Genomic DNA, 27278 nt, shown 5'->3' on the forward strand with positions numbered 1-27278 from the left:
GAGTTCAGTGAGACCGGTTGGCTCACTGTGTGACAAGTGTTTGGGGGGAGTTGAGGAGAGATCCATAGCATCTGGTTGAGGTGACATCCGTTGCTTGATTTCAGAGTGTGGTGTGTCTGACCACAGATCGTAATTGGTTTACATGGACTGTGTACTTACTGTGGAAAATAGAGTATAAGATAGCTTTTATAACTTGTGTTATCCTTACAAATCTGTATATATTCGTAAAGATATTGTTGTGGGTGAAGGAATAATGTAATATAGTTCTTCTTTTCTTGTTTAATAAATGTTTTATTCTTTTGTTAAAAGTTCATCTGCTGACTCCTCTGATCAGTAGTTACTCTCCATGTATCTAAACAAACAAAATAAAAGTTAGGGTCTATCGAGCAGTGTTGCATCCTGGGAGCAGGCTTGTCCAGTGGTAACCTCATCTGGGGATTTTAACAATATTGAAGGAAGTGAGGGTGGAAATTGCAGGGGCACTGGCCATTATCTTTCAGTTTCCTCTAGAATCAGTGGAGATGCCAGAGAAGTGGAGAATTGCAAACATTACACCCTTGTTCAAGAAAGGTTGTAAGGATAAGCCCAGCAATTACAGACCAGTCAGTTTAACTTCAGTGGTGGGGAGGCTTCTAGAAACAAGTGTTCAGAATAGAATTAGTAGTCACATGGAAAAATGTGGGTACGAAGAGCCAGCATGAATTTCTAAATGGGAATTGTGTTTAAATAACTTGCTGGAGTTTCTTGCAGAGGTAATAGAGAGGGTTGATGAGGGTAAAAATGTTGATGTTGTGTACTTGGACTTTCAAAAGGCATTCGATACAGTGCCACACAACAGACTTGTGAGGAAAATTATAGCTTGTGGAATAAAAGGAACTGTAGCAACATGGATACAAAATTGGCTGAATAATAGGAAACAGAGTAATGGTCAATGGATATTTTTCGGGCTGGAGGAAGGTTTGTAGCGGAGTTCCCCAAGGATCGGTATTGGGACTCTTGCTTTTCCTGATACATATTAATGATCTAAATCTTTGTGTGCAGGGGACAATTTCAAAGTTTGTGGATGATACGAAACTTGGAAGCGTTATATACTGTGAGGAGGACAGTATAGAACTTCAAAAGGACATAGACAAGTTGGTGGAGTGGACACATAGGTGGCAGATGAAGTTCAATGCAGGGAAGTGTGGCGTGATGCATTTTGTTAAGAAAACATGGACAGACAATGTAAAATAAGGGGTACAATTCTTAAGGGGGCACAGGAGCAGAGGGACCTGCATGTATATGTGCATAAATCATTAAAGGTGGCAGGACAGGTGGAGACAGCAGTTAATAAAGCATATAATGTCCTGGGCTTTATTAATAGGGACCTAGAGTACAAGAGTAAGGAGGTTATGCTGAACTTATAAAAGAGACTGGTTAGACCTCAGCTGGAGTATTGTTTACAGTTCTGGACGCTACCCTATAGGAAGGATGTGGAAAGAGTGCAGAAGAGATTTACAAGAATGGTTCCAGGGATGAGAAACTTCAGATATGAACTTAGATTGGAGAAGTTGGGACTGTTCTGCTGGTGAGGCGAAGGCTAAAAGGAGATTTGATAGACATGTTCAAAATCATAAGGGGGCTGGATAGAGTAGATAGGGAGAAACTGTTCCCACGCGTAAAAGGATTGAGAACGAGAGGGCACGGATTTAAAGTGATTTGCAAAATAAGCAAATGTGATGTGAGAACAAAACTTTTTCATACAGCGAGTGGTTCGAGTCTGGAGTGGTGGAGCCAGCTTTGATCAAGGCATTCAAGAGGGTATTGAATGATTATTTGAATAGAAACGATAGGCAAGGGTACAGGGAAAAGGCAGGAGAATGGCACTAAGTCATAACGCTCACTTGGAGAGCCGCTGCAGACACGATGGGTCAAATGGCTTCCTTTGGCGCTGTAACAATTCTGTAATTCTGTGAACCAGCTGCCTCTCCCAATCCCACTCACTTTGTTTAGACTGCAATTGCCAGTCAGCGGGCAGTCAAACCACTGTTGTTCTGAAATCTCATGTATAATACCCACATTGGACTTCCCTCCTGATGCATCTGTGTGCATACAAACCCTCCCGCCTCCCAGCCTGTCTCCAGAGGGCTGGTAAAATCTCAGACTAGGTGGCTCAGCACTAGCCAAAGACTGAACATGGGATTCCTGATCTAAATAGTTTAGTCGTACACTGCAATACTTCTGCCTGCTAGACCATCAGAGATCTTTTTGTTTTTACTTTGATCCTTAGAATGTTTGAAGGTTTATACAGAATTGTATGTTAATCCATGTTTAAAATGTCTTGTTTTAATGTTATTTTTACAGCTATTATGTAATCTCTATAGAACTGGAAAACCTCCATCAGACATTTCAGAAGGCTCAATGGTGGAGAATGTTGAGTGAAGCAATCCCTCTGCTCAAATCTGATAAGCTACCATTAAATGGAGTCCAGTTGTATGAACAATTAAGGAAAAAGTTTGGTCATAAAAAGGCCATAAAATGCAAGGTACTAAGAATGTTGGATTTTTGCTGCACAGAAACACTTAGTAAATACAGTTATGCAGCTTTTTTTGTCCTGTACCTCATGATAATTATGATAATTAAGTAATGTTGGCAGTTATTTTCCCTGCATGTGACTAGCTACTGAAAGACTTTGAACAGTTACATAGGAGTACAAATATGAAGGGTAACCAGACTCTGTTGAATGACACCATTTATAATGAAGCATATTTTTTTTAAAATATTCCTTATGGAAAGTAATAGTTTTAGATTAGAAAAATGTTCAGTGAGCTCTCAGTGGCTCAATGTGCATCTTCATTTATCTTTATCCTGGAAAATGGGTGTTTCTGGATAGGCCAGCATTTATTGTCCATCCATAATACTTTGAGAAGGTGGTGGTGAAGTGTTTTCTTGAACTGTTGCACACCAAGTAAGGTACTTCCATACTTTTGTTCGGTGAGGCGTTCCAGGATTTTTATCCAACAATGTTGGCAATAAATTACAAGATATGGTACTGAGCCATATGGATAAGGATGACCCTAGATTCAGTCTCTAATTAAGTGTTATCAGTTAAAGTGGCTGGAAAATGCAAGGTACTCAGCCCGTTCTTGATCACGGCTCTAGACGTGGATCACACTCCTTTGCAAAAATTGCATATCTACTCAGGCAAATGTGTAATAGCGCCATCTTGTGACTATTCAACTGTATAAGAATAAAACAATGTCCATGTTTGACAGGAAAGATCTGACAGTTTGGTGACAAGGATGGGAATACAGATTCCCTAGCTGAAAAACTTTGGATTGGAGGAGTTCCCAGCTAACCAACCAATGGACTGAGTGTTCTTTGTTTGAGAAAAGGCTTAAAATATGGACTAAAAATTGGATTGTACGTGTGGGTGGACTGACCTTCCAAGATGGCTGTGCCTATTGGAATTATCAGGTGACTGGGGCAGTACGGCCGTGACCAAGAGCTTTTTGGCGAATTTGTGGAGCGGCTAGGGATGTTTTACACTGCTAACAATATCCTCGAAAATCCTGATAATCCAGCTGTCAACCAGGCAGAGTGGGAAAGGAAAAGGGTGATATTTTTGACGAAGACGTAAAAGTTTATGAGACATTCAAGAATTTGCTCACCCCAGTGAAGCCAAAGGACACACTGCTGAAGGACATTACGATTAAGCTTAAGAAGCACTACAATCCCAAGCCTTTGGAGACTGCAGAAAGCTATTGTTTTAGAACAAGTATCAGCTATTCCGGGATGTGGGCTTCGCTGGCTAGGCCAACATTTATTGCCCATTCCTAGTTGCCCTTGAGAAGGAGTGGTGAGCTGTCTTCTTGAACCGCTGCAGTCCATGTGGTGTAGAAACACCCACAGTGCTGTTAGGAAGGGAGTTCCAGGATTTTGACCCAGCAACAGTGAAGGAACGGCAATATATTTCCAAGTCAGGATGGTGAGTGACTTGGAGGGGAACGTCCAGGGGGTTGGTGTTCCCATCTATCTGCTGCCCTTGTCATTCTAGATGGTAGTGGTTGTGGGTTTGGAAGGTGCTGTCTAAGGACCCTTGGTAAATTCCTGCAGTGCATCTTGTAGATGCACTGCTGCTACTATGCGTCACTGGTGGAGGGATTGAATGTTTGCGGAGGTGGTTCTAATCAAACGGGCTGCTTTGCCCTGGATGGTGTCAAGCTTCTTGAGTGTTGTGGGAGCTGCACTCATCCAGGTAAGTGGAGAGTATTCCATCACACTCCTGACTTATGCCTTGTAGATGTTGGACAGGCTTTTGGGAGTCAGGAGGTGAGTTACGCTCTGCAGAATTCCCAGCCTCTGACCTGCTCTTGTAGCCACAGTATTTATATGGCTAGTCCAGTTCAGTTTCTGGTCAATGGTAAGCCCCCAGGATGTTGATAGTGGGGGGTTCAGTGATGGTAATACCATTGAACGTCAAAGGGCGATGGTTGGCTTCTGTCTTGTTGGCGATGGTCATTGCTTGACACTTGTGTGGCACGAATGTTACTGGCCTCTTGTCAGTCCAAGCATGGATATTGTCCATATCCAGGTCTTCCTGCATTTGGACATGGACTACTTGGGGAGTCAATTCATTGTAATTTTGCAGAATTTCAAGAGAGATTATTGTGTGACAGATTTGCAGCTTAAAAAGTGAGCGCATTCACAGTAGGTTGATGGCATTGCCAAATTTGACTTTTGACAGCTTGTCAGACAGCATTGTCCATAGACGTGGGTGAATGGGACTCGAGAGAAGTTTGAGTTAACAGCCATCAGTCACCTACTGAAATAAATAAGATGCAACTAAGGAAGCAGAAGCCCCCAACAATGATAGCTGGTGGTATTCATGTGGATGTTACTAGTAAGATAACGGGAAGAGGCCATCAGGGTTTTAGCAGTGGTACCACGAAACCTTATTACAGGTGCTTAGGCCAGCATTGGGCACAGAATTGTCCACCTGTCAAGGCAGAATGCTACAACTGCAAGAAGAAGGGTCATCTTTCCAAGACATGTCACCAAAAGGTCAATGGTAAAAGTGCTGGCAGGAGGAAACATCAGTTGTTACATATGTTTGTTGAACAGCAGCGGGTTGACGAATGGTCATTTGAAAGCCATACAATCAGAAGCACAAGGATGTCCAGTGGAAATTCGCAGGGCATCATTATTTCATTAGTACAAGATGGAGGTCAACACAGGAGCATCAGTTAGCATGATTTCTGAGTCACTGTATCATGAAAAGTTGAATCAATATCATCTGGAAAAATCACGAGTAGAGTTACACATTTATGGAAGAGAGAAAATTCCCATAATTGGAAGCTTGTCGGTTCTGGTCACATACAATGAGCAATATGGAAAATGTTCATTATTGTTGTGAAAGGCGAAAAGCCAACCTGGTTAGGTAGAAACAGGTTAGCAACACAAATTAAATTGGAGCGATCTTGTCAAGTTGGAGTGAAATTCACATCACAAGACAATGTTGTCGATAAGTACTCTAAAGTGTTCAGTGAAACGGGCAAACTGACTCAAGGGTACAAGGCTAATGTATAAGTTCAGAGGAATGCAAGACCAGTTCATTGCACGTTGCTTCCAGAGCAAAGATAGAGCAAGAGCTGAAAAGATTTGAAACTAAGACTATTGATAAGGTAGAGCAGTTTAACTAGACCACTCCCATAGTCAGATTATGTAAGAGTATGTGGTGATTATAAGGTAATTGTAAAACAGGTACTGAAATGTAATCCACCCGATACTTTGCCAAACTATACCCTGTCCACAAAAAGCAGGGCAAACCTAGCCTGGCCAATTACCAACCCATCAGTCCACCCTCGATCTTCAACAAAATGATGGAAGGTGTCATCGACAGTGCTATCAAGTGGCACTTACTCAGAAACAACCTGTTCATTGATTTTCAGTTTTGGTTCCACGAGGTGCACTCAGCACCTGACCTCATTATAGCCTTAGTTCAAACATGGACATAAGATCTGAGTTACAGAGGTGAGGTGAAAGTGGCTGACCTTGATATCAAGTCTACATTTGACCGAGTGCGGCATCAAGAAGCCCTAGCAAAACTGGAGTCAATGGGAATCGGGGGGAAGATTCTCCACTGGTTGGAGTCATACCTAGCACAAAAGAAGATGGTTGTGGTTGTTGGAGGTCAATCATCTCTGTTCCAGGACATCACTGCAGGGTTCCTCAGAGAGGTGTCCTAGGCCCAACCATTCTCAGCTGCTTCTTCAGCGACCTTCCGTCCATCATAAGGTCAGAAGTGAGGATGTTCGTAGATGATGTTCAGCACGATTTGCAACTCCTCAGACAATGAAGCAGTCCATGCCCAAAGGCAGCAAGACTTGGACATCATTCAAGCTCGGGTTGATAAGTGGCAAGCAACATTCACTTCACAGAAGTGCCAGGCAATGAACATCTCCAACAAGAGATAATCTAACCATCTCCCCTTGACATTCAATGACTTTACCATTGCTGATTCCACCACTGTCAAGACCTTGGGGGGTTACTATTAACCAGAAACTGAACTGAACCAGCCATATAAATACTGTGGCTACAAGAGCAGGTCAGAGGCTGAGAATTCTGCAGAGTGTAACTCACCTCCTGACTCCCCGAAGCATGTTCACCATCTACAAGGCATAAGTCAGGAGTGTGATAGAATACTCTCCACTTGCCTGGATGAGTGCAGCTCCCACAACACTCAAGAAGCTTGACACCGTCCAGGACAAAGCAACCCACTTGATTGGCAACCCATCCATCGCCTCCAACATCCACTCCCTCCACCAGCAACACACAGTGACAACAGTGTACCGTCTGCAAAATGCATTGAAACAACTCACCAAGGCTCCCTCAACAGCACCTTCCAAACCCATGACCTCTACCACCTATAAGGACAAGAGCAACAGACACATGGGAACAGCACCACCTGAAAGTTCCCCTCCAAGCTACACACTATCCTGACTTAGAATTATATCACGGTTCCTTCACTGTCACTGGGACAAAATCATGGAACTCCCTCTTAAACAGCACAGTGGGTCTTCCTACACCACATGGACTGCAGCAGTTCAAGAAGGTGGCTCACCATCACTGTTATGACCAGGACAGGAATAGTGCCCACTACTCCATGGGTTGCACCATAAGTGTAAAAGTTTTATTCACTCACCAAAATGGCCAGTTGTTTACGTTCGCTCTTGTAAGACCATAATAAAAGGTATTTTAACCAGGCTTCTTTCTATAAAATCAGAATGATTGATGTATTACGAATTGAAACTTCTTTTTAAAAAGCAAATTGCAAAAACTGGTTAACATACAATTTGTAATCCAGAAGTGTAACCATATACCCCTTTAAATCCCAACACACATATACACAATGGTAAAAACAACTAGGGTTTCTGCAGAGATTGGCATTTATGGGAAAAAAACACCTTTTTCACCAATGGCAAAACTTTATGAAAAAGAATAAAGTTTGAAGGGTTTTGATGCTGTCAATCTGGTGTTCCTGCATGCAAGGACGAATTGCTGATCACAAAAGTTCTTTCCAAAGGAGCTTTATTGTGGAGGAGAACAGAATGGGTCAGTGTCCTTGGGATCTCTCTCTCTCTCACACCCCGGCTTCTCAGGTTTTACAAATGCACATAAATTACACTGAGATGAGAATTCCTAGTTGGATACTGATAACTACATGGTATTTCAGTCGAGGCAGGGGGAGACTGAGTAGGGCACCTTTGCGTTTTTGGTTTCTTCCCAAACTGAATCCAAAAAACAAGTCCAAGACAGAAACTCATCTCGGTCAGGTGGTTTCCAGAAAATCACCGAGGCCTCTGCCTCTGAAAACAGTGGGATTTTTTTTGTCCAGCAATTAATAAACAAATGGGTCTATTTCACTTTCATAGACTGCCATTTTGTGTTTCTTCAGCCTCTGGAATTTTCCAAGGGGTGAAAATTTTACAAGAAATTGAGGGAGTAGTGTGCTATTTGGATGACATACTTATTTCAACTCCAAACAAGCAGACCCATGATGACAGACTGAAAGAGGTGCTCTAATATTTGGAAAAGCATAGGGTTCCGATGAAGGTACACAAATGTGAAATATTTCAAAATATTCTGTGGAATACTTTGGTAACAGGGTAAACAAGGATGGGTTACATCCTACCATATGTAAGGTTCAAGCAATTAGAAATGCACCACAACCTCAGGACATCTCTGAGGCTCTGATCTTTATTGGGCCTTATGAATTATTACAGTAAATTCATGCCAAACTTGGCAACATTATTGCATCCATTGAACGAATTCTTGAGGAATGTGATGAGGCATTCAAACTGGGTAGAAGCCTACTTGTAGAGGGTACAATACTGGTACATCACGATATGTCCAAAGAGATTAAATTAGCATGTGATGCCTCTCCATACTGGATAGGTATTAGGATCTCTCATGCATTGGATAGAGGTGAAGAAAGACCAATGGCATTTGCTCCTCGCACGTCAGTACCACGGAACAAAATTACGCTTAGCTTGAATGTGAAGCATTGTCCTTTTATAAGCACTTGTATGCTCATAGTTTCACAAAGGTAATTGACCATATACCATTGACAACTATTCTGAATCCTAAGTCCCTGGTACCCACTTTGGCTGCAGCCCAAATGCAGAGATGGGCTTTGATTTTTATCGACTTATAAGTATGACATTAAATACAGAGGATCTTAAGGTCATTGTAATGCCAAAGCGATGCCTAGATTACAGTTCCCATTACAGAAGGAGGCTGATAGGGAAGATATATTTTCCTTTCATGCTTGGATGATTTGCCAGCCACACCAGATGACATTGATAGAACGACTCGTAGGACTCTGTATTGGCAAGGGTGTACATATTACAAATGGGTGGCCAGTACAGAAATTGGATTTAGAAATCCAGGCCATTTTTATGTGTAACAATGACTTGTCAGTTGATAAAGGTTGTGTCATGTGGGGAGCCAGAGTTGTAATCACTGGAAAGTACAGATCACAGTTGCTGTGTGATCTTCATGACCAACACTTAGGGATGTGTTTGACAAAGAGCCTAGCGAGGAACTATCGTTGGTAGCAAGGGTTAGATGAAGACAAAGAAAACACAGTGAAACAATGTAGTGCATGTAAAAGTAGTAAAAAAGTCACCATTGGCATCTTTGCAGCCATGGAAATGGTCAGCTAGAGTGTGGCAGAGGCTGCACATAGATTTTGCAGAATTAGAGGGACAAACGCTATTCATTGTGATAGATAGCCATTGGGAGTGGGTTGAGGAGTTTCTGATGAGTCAAACAGCAACTAGCAAAACTCTAGATATTTTGCATAGTTTGTTTGCTGTTTATGGGTTCCTAGAGGAAATTGTGTCCAATAATGGACTTCAGTTTTGTTCATAAGTTTGCACAATTCATGAGAACGAATGGTGGGAAGCACACTGGAGTTCCACCATATTATCTTGTTCCTAACAGAGCTGCAGACTGCACAGTGAAAATTATTAAGCGTGCTCTTGCAAGCAAATGTTAGGTACAAATCTGAAGAAACGTCACTTTCCATTGGATCACAGACTGGCAAACTTTCTTTTTACCTATCATAATATCCCTCACACTACTACTGGCAGAGGTCCAGCTGAATTGTTTTTGGAATACAACCCAGAACGAGGTTTTCATTGCTGAAGCCACATTTAGCACAGTCAGTAGAAGAGGAACTTTCAAGGCAGAGAGATGTGATAGGAGTTGAGTACCTAAGGTTACTGTTGTGCCAGAAACTAGTGCAAGAGAAAGTCAGATCCAAGTCAGAGTCAGGTCAGACAGAATGTCTGAAGAAGTAGAAATTTCAATTGTAGGTCAAGGTCAAAATCAGCTTTTCTTGAAGAAAACCTCTGCTCAGACTCAGTCCAAGATGGGCCACGGTCTTTCCACAAATTCTGAAAGTTTGGATCAGGAAAGGAGGTATCCTCTTAGGAATAGGAAACTAGTGGTTAAGTTTGATTAGTGAATAAAAGAAAACAAAGAAATGTATTAAAATTGTATGGAAATCAAACATTGTTACTGTGGTATGCATATTTGGAAAAAGAAACAGAATCAAATGAAACAGTTATACACTGAAATTATTATCATAAGACATTTCCTATCAAGACCAACTGTATTGTAACTTTTTCATTAAGGAGTGCAATAGTGCCATCTTGTAACCATTTGTGTGCACAGCATTTATGTGTATAAGAAAAACCAGATTAAACCAGTCTCTTTTACCCGACTTCCACGCTGTACCCACAAGCAATGTTTGTCAGGAAAGATATGACCAACGGTCTCTGCTACAGCCCCTCTGACCTTTGTACCTACCAGTATATTTCATCTACTGGTACTCCTTGTAAGGTTGTATGTTGTCTCATGAAGAGGTCTAGAGGCTTGCATGGTTGAACAATAACGGTTTATTAATAACACACAACTATATACATATATACAGGATACAGTCCTGATTAGGTGTTATCTTCGTGCTGACTTCCCCCAGACTCACTATTACACTCTTCCCCTCCTATGTAACTCACTACACCATAATGTGAGCGATCCTCATTCCCAATCTCACATTAACCCTTCCATTCCCTAACATCCTAATGCTGTGCTGATACTTGTTCTCCTCCAGCTTATTTTTTATGTACTTTCTATTTAGAAGTTTGTAATGAGAAAACCAAAGATTGGTTTCAAAAGATCTATTAGCCATTGAGGATATGTAGTTTCTTACATAGAATTATATAGGATGTATTGCATACAAGCAAGCCATACATTATTTATGTATTAATAAACTAAATCTGCACTACTACGTTTTTTTAAATAAGCATTTTATTCTAAAAATGCTGTGCTTGGCAAAACAGATGCAGGTTCCCATCTCTTAGAAATGAAAATTTTGTCATTCAAGTAGAACATTTCACAGATGTTCTGAAACCCAATTCTTGAGGAAGCTGGTCATTGATGTAAATGTGCTGCAGTGATGCTAGTTTCTTATTTTTTTCACACAGGATTTGCCCACTGGTCTAATATCTGCTACCAAGAGTGGACTTGCTGCCGTCTTTCACACATACTGTCAACAAAATCCAATATCTCAACTTGGAGTTGTCGATGAAGCTGGTTATGCACTTGTTCACCATGCTGCAATACATAACCATGTGTCAATTATTTGTCAGCTGACCACAATACACCTAAAGGTCAACCAGCGTTGCAATGACAATTTCCAAAACCTGGGTAAGCTCCAAAAGCCAGCAAGTTTTTTGTGATTAGCATCTCCTAGTAAATTAATATTTTCAAAACCAACTTTAATTTGCAAAATATTGGATTCTAGGATGCAAGATAAATACCAGGACACTGCAAACTTACTCGAAACATGTTTTCCAGATGATAGCATTACCTAATTAACAAAAGCAAAATATTCTATAGTAATTACTTAATGTACAGACTGTTCATGTCATGGAATAATGGGACATTGTTGACCCTGCCAGTTCCCATCTACACATTGTTCGCAATCTGTGGAGCCTGAAAGGTTCAGGTGGTAGTACTCCTGCCTCTGAGTCAGAAGGCCCTTAGTTCAAGTCCCACTCCAGGACTTGTTGGCCATGGAAGGAGTGTTCATTTGGCTTAAATCAGGGTTGTTAATCAGCCTATAAATCCTTCCAACACACTCCATGCATTCCCCAAGGGAGGCAAAAGTGTGAAGGAAAGAAAAAAAAATCCCAATAGTTTCTGATTGTGTGTCAGACACCTACCCCAAGCAAATGGAGTCCTACTTAAAAGGTCAAAATTGTACCACATTTATGTTCCCACTTCATTTTAATCTGAGGAGGATGATCTATCATCTGCCAGCTCCTAAGAATGCTAATGTTACATGCTGTTAAATATTAATGGTTTTCAAAAAGAATACCACAGTCGAAGAATTATTCATAGATTGCAATGAAACAATGACAGAGATCATTTAATGAAAGGAAAATCCTCCTCGTTCTGTGTAATTTCAACTGTTTTGCAATCACTCTCTTTTCTTCTGGGCTATGAGAACATAGTTTCCCAGAATCTCATGCAAAACCTTCTAAGTAGATGAAAAGAAGTGATTTCTTATAAAATATTAAATGAACACAACTGAAAATGGGGTTTGAAGACTGGTAAAGGGGCCTATCACTGGGAAGCTGTAGTGCCTTTGTGTTTCAAGCCATAGGTCCCTTTAAATATGAAAATCTTACATATGCCTTTAATTACCATTTTTAAGAGAGAACATCTCTCCAGGCCACAGAAAAACCCTGCAAACTGGTTCACGTCTGTGATCACCACCTCTGTCTCCTCCTCCTCCACCAATCATGACCACTCACTGTCCCCCTCCCTCCCCTTACCTGTGGATACGGCTACGGAGCAGCAGACATGCAAATAGTCAGGGCGATCTACTGGTCAGCTACTCAAAAGTCAAAATCTATCCCGTAGAATGACCTGTAAAGGGTTACGATGGGAATCAGAAAATGGTTAACAAGCAGAAGTGATGTTTGATAGACAAATTACCTTTTTCTACCTCCTTCTACATTCATGTTCTTATAAGTTGAATGGCCTTTTTATTTATTATCCTGTTTTACTTTTGCTAAATTGATATACTGAAGAAAAGAACTGGTAAATTCAATGTACATGTTTTCCATACATTTATTTCATAAATGAAAAAATCAGTTATAATTCATATTACTTGATATTTCATTACAGCTCTTTTCTAATAGAAATTATTGCTATGGGTTACAATGCAAATGTTGATTTACATTTGATATTTTATTCAGCCATCAAAAATATGTTTGTGTATTAATAATTAAATGAAAATGACATTGCATTGTCTGAAGACCCTTGAGAGGTAAAGGTCTCATAAAGGAATTATTTTCAATTTGGAGCAGAGGCAATACATATTAAGGCACAAATTTACCACCCAGATAAGAATGCTGAAAATTCCTGTATGCATATGAATTTAGTTAGTTGTAATCTCTGCTTCTGTGTGAGACAATAAAGGAAATTGTTTGAGTTAATGAGTATAATATGCCATTGATGTCAAAGGATGCAAAATGGAAATGAAGACTGAACAACTAAGACAATTACATTATACTGACTTTTGTGTAGATGAAAAAAACTAATTCAACTCGTATGTTTTTTTCGGCACTAAATTGATTTCCTCTGCATATTACTGTATCGTTTGTGGGCATTATATAGCCAATGCTACCGTCCTATTCAGCGGAGTTAGACCTATGGTTGCTTAAAAGTGTAGAGAATGTTGGAGTCATTGAAGAGCCTGTAGAGTGAGCAGGGAGGTCAGACTCCAGGTGAGCAGTCTGAAGGCCAACAGCTTGCAGGAAAGTATCCTGGAGTGCTTCTGAGATTGCCAGAAAATAATTTTAAAATACAGTGCAAAGAAACAATTTTTTGTGACAGCAGAGAAAAATAACATAACATGACATTTAGACTTCTAATTGTATAATTGAGGGCCATTTTGATAGGTCATTGAACAGCCATTGCAGGAAGTAGGATAGGGAAGGGATAAAAACAAAAAACTGTGGATGCTGGAAATCCAAAAGAAAAACAGAATTACCTGGACAAACTCAGCAGGTCTGACAGCATCGGCGGAGAAGAAAAGAGTTGACGTTTCGAGTCCTCATGACCCTTCAACAGAACTGATCTTTCTTTACAAGGAGAGGGAAATATAAACTGTTTTAAGGTGGGGTGGGGGGGGGGGAGAAGTGGAGGGGGGGGCGGTGTTAGGATAGGAGCAGATCATCAAAAGATGTCACAGACAAAAGAACACAGAGGTGTTGAAGTTGGTGATATTATCTAAACGAATGTGCTAATTAAGAATGGATGGTAGGGCACTCCAGGTATAGCTCTAGTGGGGGTGGGGGAGCATAAAAGATTTTAAAATTATGTAAATAGGTGGGAAAAGAAAAATCTAAAAAACTTATTGGAAAAAAAACCAAAAGGAATGGGGAAGAAACAGAAAGGGGGTGGGGATGGAGGAGGGAGCTCAAGACCTAAAGTTGTTGAATTCAATATTCAGTCCAGAAGGCTGTAAAGTGCCTAGTCGGAAAATGAGGTGCTGTTCCTCCAGTTTGCGTTGGGCTTCACTGGAACAATGCAGCAGGCCAAGGACAGACATGTGGGCAAGAGAGCAGGGTGGAGTGTTAAAATGGCAAGCGACAGGGAGGTTTGGGTCATTCTTGCGGACAGAGCGCAGGTGTTCTGCAAAGCGGTCGCCCAGTTTACGTTTGGTCTCTCCAATGTAGAGGAGACCGCATTGGGAGCAACGAATACAGGAGACTAAGTTGGGGGAAATGCAAGTGAAATGCTGCTTCACTTGAAAGGAGTGTTTGGGCCCTTGGACGGTGAGGAGAGAGGAAGTGAAGGGGCAGGTGTTACATCTTTTGCGTGGGCATGGGGAGGTGCCATAGGTGGGGGTTGAGGAGTAGAGGGTGATGGAGGAGTGGACCAGGGTGTCCTGGAGGGAACGATCCCTACGGAATGCCGACAGGGGGGTGAAGGGAAGACGTGTTTGGTAGTGGCATCATGCTGGAGTTGGCGGAAATGACGGAGGACGATCCTTTGAATGTGGAGGCTGGTGGGGTGATAAGTGAGGACAAGGGGGACCCTATCATGTTTCTGGGAGGGAGGAGAAGGCATGAGGGCGGATGTGCGGGAGATGGGCCGGACACGGTTGAGGGCCCTGTCAACGACCGTGGGTGGAAAACCTCGGTTAAGGAAGAAGGAGGACATGTCAGAGGAACTGTTTTTGAAGGTAGCATCATCGGAACAGATGCGACGGAGGCGAAGGAACTGAGAGAATGGGATGGAGTCCTTACAGGACTCCCCTGGTCCAGTCCCTTCCCACCTACATCCGTGATTCCTCTGACACTTTACGTCACATCAACAATTTCCAGTTCCCTGGCCCCAACCGCTTCATCTTCACCATGGACGTCCAATCCCTCTACACCTCCATCCCCCAGCAGGATGGTCTGAGGGCCCTTAGCTTCTTCCTTGAACAGAGGCCCGAACAAATCCCATCCACCACTACTCTCCTCCATCTGGCTGAACTTGTTCTCACACTGAACAATTTCTCCTTTAACTCCTCTTACTTCCTCCAAATAAAAGGTGTGGCTATGGGTACCCGCATGGGTCCCAGCTATGCCTGTCACTTTATGGAGTATGTGGAACATTCCTTGTTCCAGTCCTACTCCAGCCCCCTTCCACAACTCTTTCTCCGGTACATCGATGATTACTTCAGTGCTGCATTATGCTCTTGTTGGGACTTGGAAAAATGTATTAATTTTGCTTCCAATCTCCACCCCTCCATCATTTTCACATGGTCCATCTCTGACACTTCGCTTCCTTTCCTTGACCTCTCCGTCTCAATCTCTGGTGATAGACTGTCCACCAATATCCGTTACAAGCCTACCGACTCCCACAGCTACCTCGACTACAGCTCCTCACACCCTGCTTCCTGTAAGGACTCCATCCCATTCTCTCAGTTCCTTCGCCTCCGTCGCATCTGTTCCGATGATGCTACCTTCAAAAACAGTTCCTCTGACATGTCCTCCTTCTTCCTTAACCGAGGTTTTCCACCCAGGGTCCTTGACAGGGCCCTCAACCGTGTCCGGCCCATCTCCCGCGCATCCGCCATCACGCCTTCTCCTCCCTCCCAGAAACATGATCGGGTCCTCTTTGTCCTCACTTATCACCCCACCAGCCTCCGCATTCAAAGGATCATCCTCCGTCATTTCCGCCAACTCCAGCATGATGCCACCACCAAACACATCTTCCCTTCACCCCCCTGTCGGCATTCCATAGGGATCGTTCCCTCCGGGACACGCTGGTCCATTCCTCCATCACCCCCTACTCCTCAACCCCCACCTATGGCACCACCCCATGCCCACGCAAAAGATGTAACACCTGCCCCTTCACTTCCTCTCTCCTCACCGTCCAAGGGCCCAAACACTCCTTTCAAGTGAAGCAGCATTTCACTTGCATTTCCCCCAACTTAGTCTACTGTACTCGTTGCTCCCAATGCGGTCTCCTCTACATTGGAGAGACCAAACATAAACTGGGCGACCGCTTTGCAGAACACCTGTGCTCTGTCCTCAAGAATGACCCAAACCTCCCTGTCGCTTGCTATTTTAACATTCCACCCTGCTCTCTTGCCCACATGTCTGTCCTTGGCCTGCTGCATTGTTCCAGTGAAGCCCAACGCAAACTGGAGGAACAGCACCTCATCTTCCGACTAGGCACTTTACAGCCTTCTGGACTGAATATTGAATTCAACAACTTTAGGTCTTGAGCTCCCTCCTCCATCCCCACCCCCTTTCTGTTTCTTCCCCATTCCTTTAGGTTTTTTTTTGTTTTTTTTTCCAATAATTTATATAGATTTTTCTTTTAATTATTTCCATAATTTTAAAATCTTTTATGCTCCCCCACCCCCACTAGAGCTATACCTGGAGTGCCCTACCATCCATTCTTAATTAGCACATTCGATTAGATAATATCACCAACTTCAACACCTCTGTGTTCTTTTGTTCTTTTGTCTGTGACATCTTTTGATGATCTGCTCCTATCCTAACACCCCCCCTACCTCCACTTCTCCCCCCCACCCCACCTTAAACCAGTTTATATTTCCCTCTCCTTGTAAAGAAAGATCAGTTCTGTTGAAGGGTCATGAGGACTCGAAACGTCCACTCTTTTCTTCTCCACCGATGCTGCCAGACCTGCTGAGTTTGTCTAGGGAAGGGATATCCTATTTCCCTGCCATATAAGGAAGGTTATAAAGGATCTGGCAAGAGATATCTGAGGTTTTCAACAAATCAGCATCAGCAATGTGTAAGGACACAGTACAAAGCCAAAAGACGTTTAATAACCTCACCATGAGGGGAAAATAAGTGTGAACGTTTACATAGATTTTAAAATGTTTGTGCAATTACCTAACGTTTCTTATCACTCAATTATAATGAACTAGTTAAAGTAGCGTCATGTATTGATGGTACTGTCTCATGCACAAGAATACTTGGCTCACTAGTGACAAGTCATAGTCATTCCCTACATAAGTACTTGCGTGGAAGCAGCACTATTTTCAACAAGTGCAACTACTTTTGAAGCACTGGGAAAGGATTAACATTCTAAGTCATTATGCTGCAGTAAGTCAAGGGGACCATGTCAGTCTCTGTAAGAGAGGATGGCATTTAAGAGAATGCTGGCCACAGCAAGGATTTCTGGTGTTGTTAGGACATGACGCCTTCTGAGGAAAGAACAGCTGTGAAAATTTTACTCTTTGAAAGATACTCTGAGCTAAACTTAGAAAGCTATTTGAGAGTTATTACTCAGTCAATTAATCAATCAACCAGTCAGCATTCAAGTGCAACCAATATGGTAGGATGTTGTGTTTTAATAAGAGTTTAAGTCAGGATATAACATTACTAGTTATACAGCAAAAACAAATGGGCCTGAATTTTTCAGTGGGCGGGCAGGCTCAGCAAGAATGGGCAGGGATTGCTGCAGAGCCGATTGTTGCCTGCGGTTGCGCTCAGCTCTACCTTTGCAGGCAGGGGGAAGAGAGAGAGTCGGGACCAGCGCTCTTTCGCACATGCGCGTGTAAGAGCACTTCAATCTCCCTGAGGCATGGAGCTGCCTCAGGGAGATTGAATCGCTATCGAAATTATTAAATAAATGGATTAAAAATGTATTTAAACATGTCCCCTCATGTGTCACATGAGATAGAACATGTTTTTATATTTCCGAAATTTTTTAATTTAATTATTAAAAGCTTTAGGAAACCTCATCCCGCTCATGAATGAGGTTTCCTAAAAACATGAAGGCTACTTGGCCTTTTCACCTGCCTGCCATCCTTAATGTTGGACGGAGAGTGTTAACAATAACATTGATTACTTCCTTAATAGGCCATTTAAATATCGGTGGATGCGCAGCTGACTCCAGCATGGCCCGCCAAATGAAACTTCATGAGACAGTGTGATGACATCAGGATGCATGCCTGATATCATCACGCATCGGCATGTTGGGCCCGCCCCCACATGCCGACTGAAAAATCCTGACCATGATTGTGACAAGTAGCGAGTACTATCCAGATTGGGCAAGATGGCTGGCCCATGCACAAACAGCTCCTTAGGTCTCTTCATTACTTCTCTTTTAGTTGCTCAGATCTTCTTGACTTCTGGATTCCCTCAGGAAGGTTTGACTAGAGTCTTCCTTCAGAGTCTTTTTCCACTGCCTACTGCAAGGAACCCTTTCTCAGGGGTGGATGCTTGGATGGATTTTTGACAAGGTCTTTTACTCCTATGAAGATTTACTTTATTTCAAAATACCCTATGGGTCATCGAGTTCTGAGTCTAAACTTTGTGTTAAATGTCCCTTGATTCATGTCAATCACCTGCCATTACTCTTTTTGGACGTTCACAAATATATGGCCATATTCTTACATCTTTTCCTCTCAAGCTGTCTTTCATTCTCATTCTACTTTCATTCTTTCATAATATTCCACAATCAGTTAGACTGTTACCCAGGCTGTTATTAGGCTAGTGAACCGGGCTATTGTTCATTGCAGTCACGTGTGATGTTCCCACATACTATGGGATTAAAGTTGTGAAAAGTCTAGCACAACCTCATACCACTTGTTATCTCTTCCAACTATGGGTTTTTGTTCAAACTAGCAAACTTCATCTAAGAATAATGATTTTTCTAGCCTGGTTTCCATGACATTGAAACCTTAAGCAACTTCCAGTAATAATGATATTAAAACACAATGGGCAGAATCATCCCAGATTGGTACTTAGTGCAGTAGCAGGCTGGAAAAAGGACACCCCAATCCCACCTCATTAATAATGTATTCTAAGAAAAATGCCGTATTGGGCTCGTTCTCATTCGCCTACCATGCCATCTGCTCGCCGCTTCATCACATTAGGTGCCATATTTAAAGTACAGCTGTGCGAACACCTCTCAGTGCTTTCAACAAGGGCTGCTACAAAGACATGGCCCCAGGAAGGCAAGAAGACTGCAGCCCCCTGGTTTAATGATGCATACCTCGCGCACCTTTTAGATGTAGTGCAGGCGGCCATGATGTCCTCTACCCCTGCTCTGGCCGCAGGAGAGGCAACAGCATCACCAGTCCAGTGTGGGAGGCGGCAGCAGGTGGTCAGCACCAATGCCCTACAGAAGAAGACAGCCACCCAGTGCTGAAAAAGGATGAACAATCTCCTCCATTCCGCCAGTGTAAGTCACTTTTCTCAACACTCTGAACTCACATTCACAAACCCATCACACATCAACAGGGATCTCACTCACTGCTGCGTCTCCATGACAGGAGCCTTATCATAGAGGGTAGGTGCTCTGCCATCAGCCAGAGTCAAACGTTCACAGAAGCAATGTGAGGATCTGTGGTGTCTTCCCACTTCATGTCATCATCATCCCCTACAAACCCAGCAGCTATGAGGGCCTCCCGAGCATGTCCACCTTGTCTGACCAGTGCAATGGCCTCATCGTCATCACTGTTGTCTTTGAGGACCTCCTCACCCTCATCCCTGTCAACGTCCTCCTCATTAGAGGAGACGTCTAGCTCCTCCATCTCCTCCTCAGCCAGCTGCTGTTCCCATTTCAGCGTCATGCTGTAAAGAGTGCAGCAGGTGACAATGATGCCTGACACCCTCAGTGGATTGTATTGTAGGGTTCCACCAGACCAGTAAAGGCACTGGAACTTCATTTTCAGCATCCCAATGATTCACTCCACCAAAGTGCAAGTTGTGACATGAGCCTCGTTGTACATTCACTCTGCTGTAGTCTGAAGTCGCCATACAGGTGTCATCAGCCATGTCTTCTGCAGGTAGCCCTTGTCCCTGAGCAGCCACCTCTGCAGCCTCTGTGGACCCTGGAAGAGGTCAGAGATCTGAGACTGACTGTGGATATAAGAATCGTGGACATTCCCTGGGAACCATGCGCAGACCTGCAGGATGCGTTTATGTTGGTTGCACACCAGCTGAACATTCAGCGAATGGAAGCCCTTGCAGTTGACATGGTTAACCGCTTGTTGCAATGGAGATCTGAGCACCAGCGAGTGAGTGCAGTCCATGGCACCGTGCACCTGTGGCAAACCTGAGATCTGGACAAATTCCAACGCTCTTGCATCCTAGGTTTTCCTGGTCCCGGGCAAAATGCACAAAGCTGTGTGTATTCGCAAAGATGGATCCATGACCTCAGGGATGCATTTGTGGGTGGAGGCTTGTAATATCCCACAGAGTTAACCTGTGGAGCCCTGAAAAGAGACACTAGCATAAACATTGAGCACCGCGGTTACTTTCACAACCATGGGCTGTGGATGCCCTCCATGTCCCCGTACCACAAAATCCTGCAGTAGCTGGCAGATGTGACCAATCAGTTCCCTAGACATGCATAGTCTTTGGCGACACTGGTTCTCGGTCATCTTCAGGTACGAAAAGCAACATTTATAAACCCTGCGCCTAGCTAGGTGCTGAACAGCTAAGGCTCACTGTGGCTCTTCAGTGGCATGTGTGGGAGCCCCAGTCGCCTTTTCTTCCTGAGGGTGCTGCTCCTCCCACTGTCTAGCCAGATGCCTCTGTCGCTCTCTTCTCCCTCGTGTCCACTCTCTGTACAACCCAAGACATACAGCTAGGTCACCAGACTCCATGCTCCTTATGTACTCCTGCAGGACGAAAGAGAGAGGCACGTGGGTTGGCTTGGGTATATTAAAAACCTCTCTTATTAAGTCTGAAGGCCCCTTAACACACCCTGGAGAGTGCTGGCCACCACTTGGATGGCCAGAGTTTAGTATATTACATGGCTGCCCGAGACCCCACCCACCTCCACTCCTTAATGCGTGGCTGCTTCCCACCCCCCGCCACCCCGCACTTGCTGTGCACTCCCATCAACCACAGTGCAGCCATTGCCCCCCTCAGCTTGCCTCAATTGCAGTGCAGCCCTTGCCCCCCTCCAAGTCACTTCAACCGCAAGGCGGCCCTTAACCCGGAACTGCGCTGTCAGCCAGCCAGGAAAAAGCGACTTGCCTGTGCCCTTGCCTGAATGCACGGCGCCTCAGTCTTGAAGACCAACAGGTGACTCTGGCGAGCGCTGCACCATATTACTGTATACTCAACTCTGAGTTCCCCTCAAAGTGCAGCCCGCCAAGTGTACTCCTTTTATATGCTATCATGAAACACACGCTCAGATGATCCAGCGTGGGGATGATTCCTGCAAGCTGGGCTTATAATAATATGCAGATGTATTACAATGGGGTTCCCAACGTCCAACGGTGGGAAATGCGGCCCGCCATTTACGGGTAGAGCAAACAATTGCAAACTGGTTTCATGATGTTGTGAAACCAATTTTTGGCTTCTCGCCTTATTGTCCGCTCACGCCACCAAACACTCCCAGCACCAGCAGGCACAGAAAATTCCACCTGATGAACTTAAAAAATTAACCTATTCCTTTACCTATTTCAAGCTATTTATATACATACATATATATAATATATTATATTTATATATGCACAAATATATAGATATATATATATATATATTCTAACCCTGTTCTTAATTTCAGACTATTTCTAATTTCTAACATTTAGTGAATGAAATGAATGAGGTTTTATTTTTCTCATATCTTCCTTCCCTCCCATTCCAGGCTAATGTGCCTGAAAATGTCAACTTTCCCAGGCAGATGAGAATCATGATGAAGCCTATATATACGGTTTTTTTTAACTTTTAATTTTCTTTTATGTTTCTTCCTCTTTATGTCATCACAGGATTGCCTAAGCAATCAGAGGCCAGGCTCTCCACAGCACATCATCAGGCACTGCAATCACAATTTCAAGAATCGGCATGTAGCAGTCTAATTACATCCATCTGGGGAATATGGACTGAGAATATAAGGAAAGCACTGAGGCGGAGTCAGAGCACAGGAGAGCAATACAGGAAGAGCAAATGAAGGAAAATGAAAATGTTTTCCTGGGCAGCACGGGCAGTAAGCCCAGATCTGTGAAGAATGCCTTCAGAAAATGATAGACTGTTGGAGTCAGTGGCTGATATGCAGTTCACCCTAGCAGATTCTGCACCATGACAACAAATCCATATCTTACATATGTAAAGTGCTGATGATACATGCCTCCTTAAAGTATTTGGTAGCTCCAGGGCTATATGCTGCACAGCCCCTCACATTTGAGGCCTTATTGCCATTCTTAAGTTTTCCTAGAAATGCTTGGACTGCAAGCCCTTGTCATAGAGAGGTAGATCAAGCCAAGAAGGTATGTGGTCTGCGTATTGTGCCAATTTTGGCATGGAGCCTGACCACTCTCAAACCTATTGGTAGATTGATAGGGATACTTGGAAAAGAGGAGGGTTGGAAAAGACCATGGGTTCTCTCTCCAAAATGACTGAACTGCCTCAGCTATCAGTTTTTCCATTAAGTCTTCAGGGGAAGATCAAAAAATAAAGATCCAGGAACTCCTGCAGCAGCAGAAGTTCTATTATCTAAAGTTTGTTTATCTGCTGTGTGAACTCATAGCAATTAAGAACCACCTAAGAGCAGCCTGACAGTATCACATATCCTCCTCCACAGAAAAACTACTTAGATGAAGAATAGTTGAGCTAACCCAGCACAAGGAACTCACTGTTAGAAAGAGAAACTGGTGAAGAGTATTTTTACAGTTTGGGAGTCAGGTTTTTATAATAAGTGCAATGGATGCATTCACAGAACGAACACACAAGACAATGTGCATACAATCAAAGGCACCCTGCAACATGAGGAAGCATGTGATTTGTGCAAATGCTCAATCCACATGCTTGTTTCTGGCAAGAATGAATGAAATGAAGCAGTCTTTGTGTGTATAGAGAGCCTCAGTGATTTTCTTTATACAACAGTGTACTGCATACTGCATTATGTTTCTTGTATCTCCAGCAGCAGCAAGAAAAAGCCAGACACATATAAATCACCTTGACAGCAACAGGAAATGCTGCCGTAATTTGAGGTTTCAGTTGTGGCTATAACAGTCACAACCGCTTTTGTGAAGCAAAGATATCACAAGCATTGGTCCTCCCTGAAATTAAGATAAGAGAATTGCTCCTTAAAGACATCAACAGTTATGGCCACCTGCTTATAGCCTTCGCCTCCTCATCCTCTTCCCTCTTCCAACAGCTTTTCTGATTCGCATGGCTTCTCTTCATTCATCCAATTTTGTTCAATTCCCAGAGAAAGCCCTACCAGCCTGGAAGCAACTTTATTCAGTACAAGATTTTAAATTAAGAAAAAAGTGATCAACAGGAGCTGGATCATTCCATGTAGACTATTCAAACATTATGCAAGTAGGAAAGCTCCAAAAATACACCCAATTACACGAGGAGCCAGAAGTAGTCCAGCAACTAACGTATATGAGGTTGATGTTCCCATTAAATAGAGCTAGAGGGGTCCTTCATACCATTTAATGCATGTTCAGTTGTGTGAGATTCAGACAGACTGAAGCTGAAGTAGGGAGTTTGAAAATGGCAGCACCAATGTCAAATCAGAATGGGACACTGATTAATGTCACAATCTATCTCTGGATGCTGCAGCTGTCAGTAGATGCATGTGTACACAAACCCCCTTCATCAAGTTCAGTTCATATCCTATCAGAAGATCTGTTTTATGCATTCATGGGATGCGGATAATACTGACTAGGCCAGCATTTATTGCCCATCATTAATTGCCCTTTAGAAGATTTTGGTGAGCTGCCTTCTTGAACCACTGCAGTACATGTGATGTAGGTACACCTGTTAGGGAGGGAGTTCCAGGATTTTGCCCCAGCAACAGTGAAGGAACAGTGTTATATTTCCAAGTTAGGAAGGTTAGTGGCTTGGAGGGGAACTTCCAGGTGGTGGCGTTCCCATCTATCTGCTGCCTTTGCCCTTCTAGATGGTAGCAGTTGTGTTTGGAAGGGGCTGTCTAAGGACCCTTGGTGAGTTCCTGCAGTGCATCTTGTAGATGGTAGACACCACTGCCACTATGCATCGATGGTGGAGGGCATGAATCTTTGTGGATGGGGTGCAAATCAAGCTGGTTGCTTTTGCTGGATGGTGTCAAGCTTCTTGAGTTTTGTTGGAGCTGCACTCATCCAGGCAAGTGGAGAGTATTCCATCACACTCCTGACTTGTGCCTTCTAAGAAACATAAGAAATAGGAACAGGAGTAGACGATTCAGCACCTCGAGCCTGCTTTGCCATTCAATAAGATCATGGCTGACCTGCTTGTATTTTGAATTCCACATTCCCATCTACTCCTGATAGTCTTTGATTCCCTTGCCAAAGAAGAATCTATCTACCTCTGCCTTAAAAATATTCAATGACCCTGCCTCCACCACCTTCTGAGGCAGAGATTCCAAAGTCACACAACACCTCAAGGAAAAAAATTATCCTGAACTCTGTCCTAAAAGGGTGACCCCTAATTTTAAAGCTGTGCCCCCTAGTTCTGGACTCATCCACAAAGGGAAACATCCTTTCCACGTCCACTTTGTCAAGGCCATTCAGGACTTTTTGTGCGTTGCACCTCCAACGCATTCACACCCTTCCTTAAATAAGGAGACCAAAACTGCACACAGTATTTGAGGTGCGTTCTCACCAATGCCCTGTATAACTGAAGCATAATATCCTTACTTTTATGTTCAATCCCTCTCATTATAAAGGATAGCATTCCATTAAACTTCTTAATTTTTGCTGTACCTGCATATTAACCTTTTGTGAGTCATATATTAGGACACCTAGATTCTTCTGCACCTCAGAATTATGCAGCTGTTCTCTGTTTAAGTAATACTCTGCTTTTTTGTTCTTCCTGCCAAAATGAACAACTTCACATTTTCCCACGTTAAACTTTATTTGCCAGATCTTTGCCCACTCACTCAACTATGTACATCCCTCTGCAACCTCCTCATGTCCTCTTCACAACTTCCCCACCTATCTTTGTGTCATCTGCAAATTTCCATGTCTTCACTCCCCAAATCTAAGTCCTTGATGTAAATTGTAAAAAGTTGAGGCCCCAGCATAGACCCCTGTGGGACTTCACTCATCACATGCTGCCAATCCGAAAAAGGCCCATTTATGCATATTCTCTGTTTTCTGCCAGCCAGCCAATCTTATATCTATGCTAATACGTTACTCCCTACACCATACGCTTTTATTTTCCATACTAAGCTTTGATGTGGCACCTTATCAATTGCCTTCTGGAAATCCAAGTACCAGTATGTCTGCAGGCTCCCCTGTATCCACAGTGCATGTTACTCCTTCAGAAAACTCCAATAAATTAGTTAAACATGATTTTCTTTTCACAAAACCATGCAGACTGTCTCTGATTGCCCTGAGCTCTTCTAAGAGCCCAGATATAACCTCCTTAATGATCAATTCTAAGAACTTCTCCATGACAGATGTCAAGCTAACTGGCCTGTAGTTTCCTGTTTTCTGCCTCCCTCCCTTCTTGAATAGATGGGTCATATTTGCTACTTTCCAGTCTGATGGAACCTCATCAGAATCTAGTAAATTTTGGAAAATTAACACCAGCTCACTGACTACCTCATTAGCCACCTCTTTCGAGACCCTAGGATGTAGTCCATCAGAACCCGAAAACTTGCCAGACCACAGCTCCATCAGTTTGCTCAGTACCACTTCCCTAGTGATTTCAATTTCACCAAGCTCCTCTCTTCCCTTCACCTCCTGATTTGCAACTATTACTAGAATGTTTCTTCTATCCTCAATGGTGAACACAGCAGCAAAATATTTGTTCATTTATTCTGCCATTTCCTTATTATCTACTAATAACTCCCCACTGTCTCTAGAGGACCAACACTCACTTTACTTACTCTTTTCCTTTTTAAATACTTGTGGAAACTTTTGCTATCAATTTTTACATTTCTAGCTAGCTTCCTCTGATACTCTAAAGTCTTTATCCTGGTTAGCCTTTTAGTCATTCCCTGCCATTCTTTATATACTGACCAATCAACTGTCCTGCTACTCATTTTTGCGGAGTCGAATGCTTTTTCCTTATAGATGATGGACAGGTTTGGGGAGTCAGGAGGTGAGTTACTTGCCACAGAATTCCTAGCCTCTGACCTGCTCTTGTAGCCACTGTACTTATACGGCTCGTCCAGTTGAGTTTCTGATCAATGGTAACCCCCAAATGTTGAAAGTAGGGGATCCAGCAGCAGTAATGCCATTTAACGTTAAGGTGCGATGGTTAGACTCTCTCTTGTTGGAGATGGTCATTGCTTGGCACTTATGTGGTGTGAATGTTACATGCCAGTTATCAGCCCCAAGCCTGGATATTGTCCAGGTTTTGCTGTATTTGAGCAGAGACTGCTTCAGCATCTGAGGACTCGTGAATAGCACTGAACATTGTACAATCATCAGCAAACATCCCCACTCCTGACCTTATGATGGAAGGAAGGACATTGATAAAGCAGCTAAAGATGATTGGGCCTAGGAAACTACCCAGTGATGTCCTGGAACTGAGATGATTGACCTCCAACTACCACAAACATCTTCCTATGTGCCAGGTATGACACCAAGCAGCAGAGAGTTTCCCCCCTGCTTCCCATAGACTCCAGATTTGCTAGGGCTCCTTGATGCCACACTTAATGAAATGTTGCCTTGATGTCAAGGGCATTCACTCTTACCTCACCTCTGGAGTTCAGCTTTTTTTTTTGAACTAAGACTTTTTGAACCATGTTTGAACTAAGAATATAATGAGGTCAGGAGCTGAGTGGCTCTGGCAGAACCCAAGCTGAGCATCAGTGAGCAGGTTATTGCAAAGCAAATGCTGCTTAATGGCACTGTTGATGACCTCTTCCCTCACTTTACTGATGATCGAGAGTAGACTGGTGGGGCTGTAATTGGCCAGGTTGGATTTGTCCTGATTTTTGTGTTCAGGACATACCTGGGCAATTTTCCACATTGTCACATAGATGCCAGTGTCGTAGCTGTACTGAAATAGCTTGACTCAGGGTGCGGCAAGTTCAGGAGTATAAGTCTTCAGTACCATTGCCAGAATATTGTCAGGGCCCATGGCCTTTGCAGTATCCAGTGCCTTCAGCCGTTTATTAATACCACATGGAGTGAATCAAATTGGCTAAAAATGTGACGCTGGAACCTCTGGAGGAGGCTGAGATAGATCATCCACTCGGCACTTCTGGTAGAAGATTGTTGCAAGTGCTTCAGCCTTATCATTTGCACTGTTGTGCTGGGCTCC

The 27278-nt window shown here is 43.1% G+C and overlaps 1 protein-coding gene across 1 annotated transcript in view; it reads left to right on the forward strand.

Moving 5' to 3' along the window:
* ankar (ankyrin and armadillo repeat containing) overlaps positions 1 to 27278 on the forward strand; it is a 313107-nt gene that overhangs the window by 88392 nt on the left and 197437 nt on the right. The window contains exons 7-8 of the mRNA XM_041200254.1: positions 2344 to 2524; positions 11031 to 11257. Coding sequence (XP_041056188.1) covers positions 2344 to 2524; positions 11031 to 11257 — 408 coding nt within the window. The remainder of the gene's footprint in view (positions 1 to 2343; positions 2525 to 11030; positions 11258 to 27278) is intronic.

Source organism: Carcharodon carcharias, chromosome 12 (assembly GCF_017639515.1).
Source record: "Carcharodon carcharias isolate sCarCar2 chromosome 12, sCarCar2.pri, whole genome shotgun sequence".
NCBI classification, from domain to species: Eukaryota; Metazoa; Chordata; class Chondrichthyes; order Lamniformes; family Lamnidae; genus Carcharodon; species Carcharodon carcharias.